Genomic DNA, 8,332 nt, shown 5'->3' on the forward strand with positions numbered 1-8,332 from the left:
TTGTGTTGTGTATCTACTTGTGATGATTACGTTCATATCTAATGATGATTGATATTGGAAGACTGTATGTTGCTCTAAATTGATAACCAATATGTATTATTGAGAATGTGGGATGCTACATTGATCCTGAAAAGATTATTAATATTGTATATGTTCAGTATAAGCCTGTTTTATAATGTTGTGGTTACTTGCATGTGTTTCACTTATTGGGATAGCCGTGTGATCCTACTAGTACATTGTGGTTGTGTACTGATACTGCACTTGCTTGTTCTTTGTTGAGTACAGGGCATCTTCATGCGGCTATTGATAGATCTTAGCTAGGTGACTATTGAGCTTGACCGGATTCAAGGGTGAGCTAGTTCTTTCGGGCTGACATGGATCTTTCTTGTTTAAGTCCACTCTTTTTGGACTCAGACTATTTGTTTAAGGTGTTTGTTTAGTTTCGGGGTTGTACCCCTTGTTCTTAGACTTGTCGTTAGTAGAGTTTTGGTACAATGACTTTCAGGTTTTAGGGGTTGTTCTTCCGCATTAGTTTGGCTAGTTTATTTAAACCTTTGGAGTTTATGGGGACTCCATTTTTATTGTCATTTAAACTTGCTTTCGTGTCTTTAAATGTCTTAGTCTTCATAAAATTTGTTAGTTTGAGTTGGAGTAATGGTTCTCCCACCGGAGGATTAGCGTGAGTGTCAATCACGACAGTCTAGGTCGTGACAGTTACTATATAAAAAAAAAGAATTAGGTACGATTTTTTTTAATTAGAAATATCTGTCATCATTACATCGTTAAAGAGAATTTGTGATGAATTTTTTGTTTAGTGACGCAAGTTATTTGTTACTAATTTGTCTTCTTTTCAAATTTGTAGCCAGTGTGTGGTCTCAAATTAAACATGTCATATCATTCCTACAAGGGAGTGTTATTAAGGCGAAACAAACGAAAAATATTGAAATTTAAAAGTTATTAAAATATAGAAAGTAAACGTTTTTCTATAATCCAACTAAAAAAAGAAGAAAAAGACAAATAAATTAAAACTAATCGAATAATTTAGTTTGGATCACCCTTTAGCTAGTAATTTCTTAAGTACACGGAAGTAATTATATAAAGTACTTGATTTATCAATGACAACTATGTATAACCATTTCACACAAACAACTTTGTGATAACGAAAATGACGTGTCCAATTACTCCAAAAATAAAATCGACATGAGAAGTTGATGTTCTAATTGATCTTTGATAATAATAATATTGTTATCAAGAATAGTTAATGTAGCGTGTAAATAAGAAACTCTTGAAGATTTAATACGATACTTTATGGTACAAGCTGATAATAGCCCTACACCATTTGATACCTTACTCTGATCTAAGCTATGAAACAACGAGATCTGACTAAGCTATTACATTTGAGGTGCACACAATTAATTACTATAATAGAGTTTTTATTATTTGTATTAAAATAATAGTTACTCCAAAAGGTACAACTATTATTCTTTTTTTCATTTTTTCACGTGTTGGAATTATTTGAGAACAATAAGACGTATAACAAAAGAAAATTACACTTTATAGGGTACTATTTAAGGGTAAAAATTATTTGTATTAAATATTTACATCAATGTAATAATAAAATACATAATTTCTAAATCACGTAAATGCAGTAACTTTTATTTGATTCTATACATATGTTAGAAAATCTGCTAAATATCTATTACTATTTGAATTGAATCTAATTTGAGATTATTATAAATATTCATTAATTTTAAATCTTAAATACGCTTCCGACCTAATGGATATGTATATCTTTGTGGCTATATATTGATGATGATTATTTTTAGGAAAGGGATTGATGAACAAATTTGAAAGCATGTTTATAATTACTTTAATTAGTTGTAATTGGATGAAACAGCTGTAGATGGTCTATTATGTTGTTTGGCTAAATTAATTAGTAGCTAGCTTATAATTTAAATTCTTGATTACAAAGTTTCTCCCACTCAAAAATAAAATAAAAAATAAATTAGTTTAAATCAATTCAATAGCAGATAATGAACGATCTTGAGTTTGAATTTTAAATTAAAGATAAGAACGCTTCTCCCTTTAGTGGGGGTCTAAAAAATATATGGGAATCTTTTAGCTATTTCTCTCCTAACAAAAAATATTAGTGTGCATTTAAATGATTCATCAAGTTGACTTTACTTCTAAGTATTGCATTTGAACTTGGGTTAACTATTTGAAGACTATTGATAGTTTAGGAGGAATTTGAATAAAATATGTTAAATTTAACGGATTTTTAGGTATTCTGTCATTTTAATTTTAATTTTTGTGATATATAATTCGATACCTTCAAATAATTAAAATGTATCTTTTTGATTCCTTACATAAAAAATGTGAAATATTTTAACAATTCTTTCGAAGTGAACACATGCGTAATTAAATGATATAACAATTAATATATAGTTTTGAAAATTTGTGAATATTTATAAGTGAATGGACTAAAAGTGCATGTTTCAATTAGTACTTGAAGGTTAAATGCACTTAGTCAGAAATTACAGAGATTAAAATTATAATTTATTAATAATGGAAGGATAAAAAATGCAATTAAGAAAACAACTTGTTTTCAATCTATATTAATAGCATATCATTATCTTTAATAAAATAAAAACATAATTTTAACTTTCTCGAAGAAATAATTGTTGAATTATATTATTAGAAATTTCAGATTAAATTATGTAGTTTCACTAGATTTCAGGTGGGATGTTGTCGACAAATGTTTGGTTTATTTCAATATATTTAATTTAAAACTATATAATATAATGGTAAGAACGTGCAATGATCCCTAGAAAAAAACGTATTATATATTGATGTGCCTAACATATATTTTATTTTTGGGTTGATCATTAATTCATTTCATTGTTAATTTAGATTATTTTATTTCGTTTAAATTTAATCCAGTTTGTCTATTTAATATCACTATCATATAATTAATATTGTGAAAGTTAGAATTAATTTGAACAACACAAGAGGAAAAAAAAGATATAGGAGTAATAGATAACTTAGATTCATCTGAATCCCCTTCGGTGGAAACTATTATTGTTTATATATGATTAAAATTATTTTCTAGATATATATAGTAGATGTTGAACTCCCTTCAATTAGTTCGTGTGTTTACTTCTTCAGATTTTGAACCACTTATTAAAAATATTAGTTCTACCCTGATCAGATCCTCTGAAAACCATTATTAATTAAAGTGGAACCTAGAAGACTTAAAATCCTACCTTATATATAATATATAAGAAGATAATAATAATGTGAGAGCACCACTACACCATTCATAAATGTTAGGATTTGTTAAATGTATTACAAAATTCATAATTGAAGTAATTATCGTTAAACTAATTATCATTATCTTTTTAATAGTGAAGAATCTTGTATGATTAGTTCCTAAATTCTAAATTAATGTACAATCATGATGACCAAATGTTGGTTCCCCACAGAATTTAGTGAAGTTGGAACTTTAAAAAGAAATATTAAAAAAATAATAATAATAAGAAATGCTTTAGGAAGGATTTAAATGAATTTTCTAGCAAACACTATCGTGGCATATGTCATGAATGATCTTAAGGCTTAGATACAAATACTTTAGTTAAAGATAATTAAAGTTTTTTTTTATGTCGAAGATTATGATGGAATGAATAAATAGGAATATGTTCATATTTAATCAGACATTTCTGACTCGTACCTTGAGAATATAATAAGTATTAAGTACAGAAACCTCAACAATTTCGGTATTAATTACATCCCATCTCAAAAATTTCTCAAATTACAATATAATTATCTCGAATATTTTAGAATCTGCAAATACATTGCTTCTTCGCCCGATATATAGCAAACGATACATAAGTTATGTATACGATAAATAAGCTAAGTTATGTATCAAATCCATAACTATAAACCAAATTTATACCGATTTAGGTTTGAAATAATTGAGGTTATATATGTATCAACAATAACATTTATATCAGATACGTTATACACAAACAAGGTTGTAGTGTATATCTGATAGAGGTGGAGTGATGTATCCAAATGTTAAGAGAGCGAGAAAGAAACAAAGGACTTTTGCAATTAATTCAAATGGTGGGATTTTTTCTTAAAGATTATACTATCTTAAATTGTGTAATTACATAATTTTCCCTAATAAAGATTTGAACAGAAAATACTTCTTCCTTTAATATAATGGACCTTATATAACGCAAACTCGAATTGATCAGAAATCCAAAGAAAATATTAATATTAACTAAGAAATAAAAGATAATAAATTAAAGTTTCTCAACAATAATTTCAGTCAACATGAGTGAGATAATTAAAAAGTTCAAGCAACATAAATTGCTTATTAATAATTTTATACTTCTCATTCTAGCAAATCAAGAATTATGATCTTATATGTCAGGAGTTTTATTTTATTTTTCTTTACTAAATTTTGTGTATTTATCATATAAATTAAAATGCAGAGAATATTATTTGCTTAGAAAAATGACGAGGAAAAAATGAAGCACATATACCTAGCTAGAAAATATAAATAATAGTAGTACTTTTTTTAGGTTATATTATTGACTTTAAAGGAACATGATAACATGCCCCCATCAATAATAAATAGCATTTGCTGAGTGTACTGCTTAATATTTTTCTAAAAATAATGAAGAATAATACCACGTGCTTCCCTTAGTAATTTATTCAAAATAAAAAAGACGCATTAAAAATGTTTTAGATTTAATTTATATATACTAACCGTAAACAAACTTTTGCGATTTTATTATTGTATATTAATAAATGTGCCTTATTTTTCATGTTACTGATGATCTCATTACCATAAATGATTACTTATACTTATCTTTTAGGTGACTAGATACTAGATCGACAATTTATTTCTTCTTTTGGTGGGAGGGGTGCCATTTTTTTAATTTTATTTTTCTTGTTCTACTATTATATATGTAGAGAATAGTAGGTGAAAAACTTGAATATAGCATACAATAATTCAGTGCCAAAGTAGGTAGCAGGTCGACGTGCTTGCTTTAGCACTTGAGGGTATTTTAGTTTGTTTTTTTTTTTTTGCAAATTTTTATTTTAATTTGTTTATCATATTTATTTTTTGATGTTTTATATATTTGAAAAATACATTAAAAAAATACCATAAATTATGATAATTAACAACTTAAATATTTAAACGCAAAAAATTGGACTCTTGAAATTTCATTGGTACCACATAAATTAGGAAAAAGTAATTCTATCTTGAAATTTGAAAATGATGTAAAGAGTACTATAAATCTCAATAATTAAAAACTTGAATTTTTTTAAATTCTATTTGTGTCATATAAATTGGGACAAAGAGAGTAATATGTAGTATTATTTAAAAATTACTTTAAAATATTATAAATCATAATAATTAATAATTTAAAATATTTAAAAAATATATAAGAACTTAGATGGCTCTCTAAGTTTCATTTGACACATAAATTGAGACAGGGAGAGTAATATCTATTGGGTTATCTAGTATATATTAGTCATGTAAGTATGATTTATTAATTGAAAAAAAAAAGTATTCTTGGTAATTACTGTAATATTGATCACTCATTATATCTCTCCTTTCTTCTCCAATATTTTGTATTTTCATCATCCATGGCCTCTACTACTAATTTCCTTTTCTTTTTTCTCTTAATTATCTCTTTTTCCTTCTTCTTATTTCTCCTTTGCTATTTTCTTAGACTAAAGTTTTTATGCAAATGTGAAATTTGTCAATGTTACATAACATCAAGTTGGTACCCTCAATTCACAAATTTATGTGATTGGTATACTCATCTTCTTCAAAAATCCCCTACTAGAACAATTCATATCCATGTTCTTGGTAACACTATCACCGCGAACCCTAGAAATGTCGAATACATGCTCAAAACAAGATTTGAGAATTTCCCAAAAGGGAAAAATTTCTCAACAATCTTAGGTGATTTTCTTGGTAGAGGTATCTTCAACGTGGACGGAGATTTATGGCGATTTCAAAGGAAAATGGCTAGTCTTGAACTCAGACGAAATTCAATAAGATCATTTGCATTTGACGTAATGAACACTGAAATCCAAAATAGACTTATCCCATTATTAGCTTGTGTAGCTAATAATAAAGATGAGATTTTGGATTTACAAGATGTTTTTAGGAGATTTTCTTTTGATTGTATTTGTAGATTTTCCTTTGGATTAGATCCAAAGTGTTTGGAATTATCACTTCCAATTTCACAATTTGCTATTTCCTTTGACTTAGCATCACAATTATCAGCTAAAAGAGCTATGCATGTGTCTTCAATTGTATGGAAAATCAAGAGATTTTTCAACATAGGGAGTGAAAGGAAGTTGAAAAAAGCCATCAAATTGATCAACATACTAGCACAAGAAGTTATAAGGCAACGTAGAAAATTAGGGTTTTCGAATCATAAGGATCTTCTATCAAGATTCATGCAAGGGGATATCGTCAATGAGACATACTTGAGAGATATTGTGATTAGTTTCCTCTTAGCTGGACGAGACACGGTGGCATCTGCATCAACAAGCTTGTTTTGGCTACTCGCGGAGAATCCACGAGTAGCTGAGAGAATTAGAGATGAAGCAAATGAAGTTCTTGGACTAAATCAAGAACTCACAAGTTGTGAGCAATTGAGAGATCTTCATTATTTGCAAGCATGTGTTTATGAGAGTATGAGACTTTACCCTCCAATCCAATTTGATTCTAAGTTTTGTTTGGAGGATGATTTTTTACCTGATGGGACTTTTGTTAAAAAGGGAACTAGGGTTACTTATCATCCTTATGCTATGGGAAGAATGGAAGAATTATGGGGCGTCGATTGTTTAGAATTCAAACCAGAGAGATGGATTAATAAAGACGGTGTTTTTTTCCAAGAAAACCCTTATAAGTATCCAGTTTTTCAAGCTGGGGTAAGGGTTTGTTTGGGTAAAGAAATGGCTCTTGTTGAGCTTAAAAGTATGGCTCTTTCATTCCTCCGACGATTTAACGTTGAATTAGCTCATCCATCACACCAAATCCCTCGATTCTCTCCTGGTTTAACCGCCTCATTACGTGGCGGTTTGCCAGTGTTTGTGAGAGAAATTAAGAATACTACTTAATCTTGAAATTAAACTTGTTTTTGCTTGTTGAAAAATGTATGTAGTATCAATTTCATTCAATGTGATTCAACTTATTTATGCAACTTTTTTTTATACATATATAGTTTCTAGCTATGAAGAATTTGTAGATGCTTCTCTTTGTAGTGTAGTCCTTAATTAATGGACTCAGTTAGCACTGAAGTTTTCTAGTACCCCAATTCCTCCGTCCCATTTCATGTGACACGTCAATATGAATTCAAACACATAAATTGCAAGTTATTTGAAATAGACTTTACATATTTAAAAAACTAAAACAAAAGTACTATTAACACACTTTTAGTAATTAATTACAATCTATGAGTTCTCCCTCCTGGATTGATCTTCTAGAAGTAGCTTCTCTACTTTCTTGAATAGTGGATAATTTGCATATGTTTTATCCTTCCTAAGATACTTAACTCTTTTCTTTCGATTTATTCACATAATTGAAACTTAACTCTTGATTGTTTATTTATTTATTCCCGGAGCGATGTTATTCTTTAATGCAGTATTTATTTTAATACATTTAAAAAAATTACATCACCATTATAATAAATCCAAAATCACATGAAAAACCATTATTTCAGCATGTGTTTTATGAATTTAAAAATGAAATACACACAACAGAGTAGTGTACATGTGGAGGGTAGTTTAATAATTTAGGCCATAAAAAGTCTTACTCCTATTAAATAAAAAACAATAGGACAACAGACAATTAATCTAATGTCCAACATAAAAAATTAGAAGCAAGACAAAGCTATGTTTGTGTAATATTTATAGTTATAAAACTCAAAATTAAAAATGTTAGATTCTGGTTTTCTGAATTTATGTACGTACAATCAGTGACCTAATGTGGTGGTTCCCCCACAAAATTTAGTGAAATTAAAAAAAAAAATTAGAGATGCTTTATTGGAAGGATTCAAATGAATTTTCTAATCGTGGCATATGTCATTAAAAAAATGACCATGAGGCATAGATATAAAATAATTTAGTGAAAGCTAATTAGAGTTTCACGATCATCGAGAGTTGTGATGAAATAAGCTAATTAAAGCTTCGAAATCATCAAGCATTGTGATCGATGAAATAAGCTAATTAGCATTTTATGATTATTAAAATTGTGATGGGATGAACATAATTTGTGCATATATATATATATATATATATA

The 8,332-nt window shown here is 28.1% G+C and overlaps 1 protein-coding gene across 1 annotated transcript; it reads left to right on the forward strand.

Annotated features, from left to right (window-relative positions):
- The first annotated feature begins 5,630 nt into the window (after nt 1-5,630).
- On the forward strand, nt 5,631-7,235 carry LOC102590712 (cytochrome P450 94C1-like). Its single transcript, XM_015306062.1, has one exon. It carries the CDS (start codon nt 5,662-5,664, stop codon nt 7,150-7,152), a length of 1,491 nt encoding a protein of 496 aa, XP_015161548.1. The 5' UTR covers nt 5,631-5,661; the 3' UTR covers nt 7,153-7,235.
- The last annotated feature ends 1,097 nt before the right edge of the window (nt 7,236-8,332 follow it).

The sequence above is a fragment of the Solanum tuberosum genome, unplaced genomic scaffold (assembly GCF_000226075.1).
Source record: "Solanum tuberosum cultivar DM 1-3 516 R44 unplaced genomic scaffold, SolTub_3.0 scf00021, whole genome shotgun sequence".
In the NCBI taxonomy this organism is placed as follows: domain Eukaryota; kingdom Viridiplantae; phylum Streptophyta; class Magnoliopsida; order Solanales; family Solanaceae; genus Solanum; species Solanum tuberosum.

Coding starts and splice junctions, on each gene's coding strand:
- LOC102590712 (XM_015306062.1), top strand. CDS start 5,662: ATGGCCTCTACTACTAATTTCCTTTTCTTTTTTCTCTTAATTATCTCT.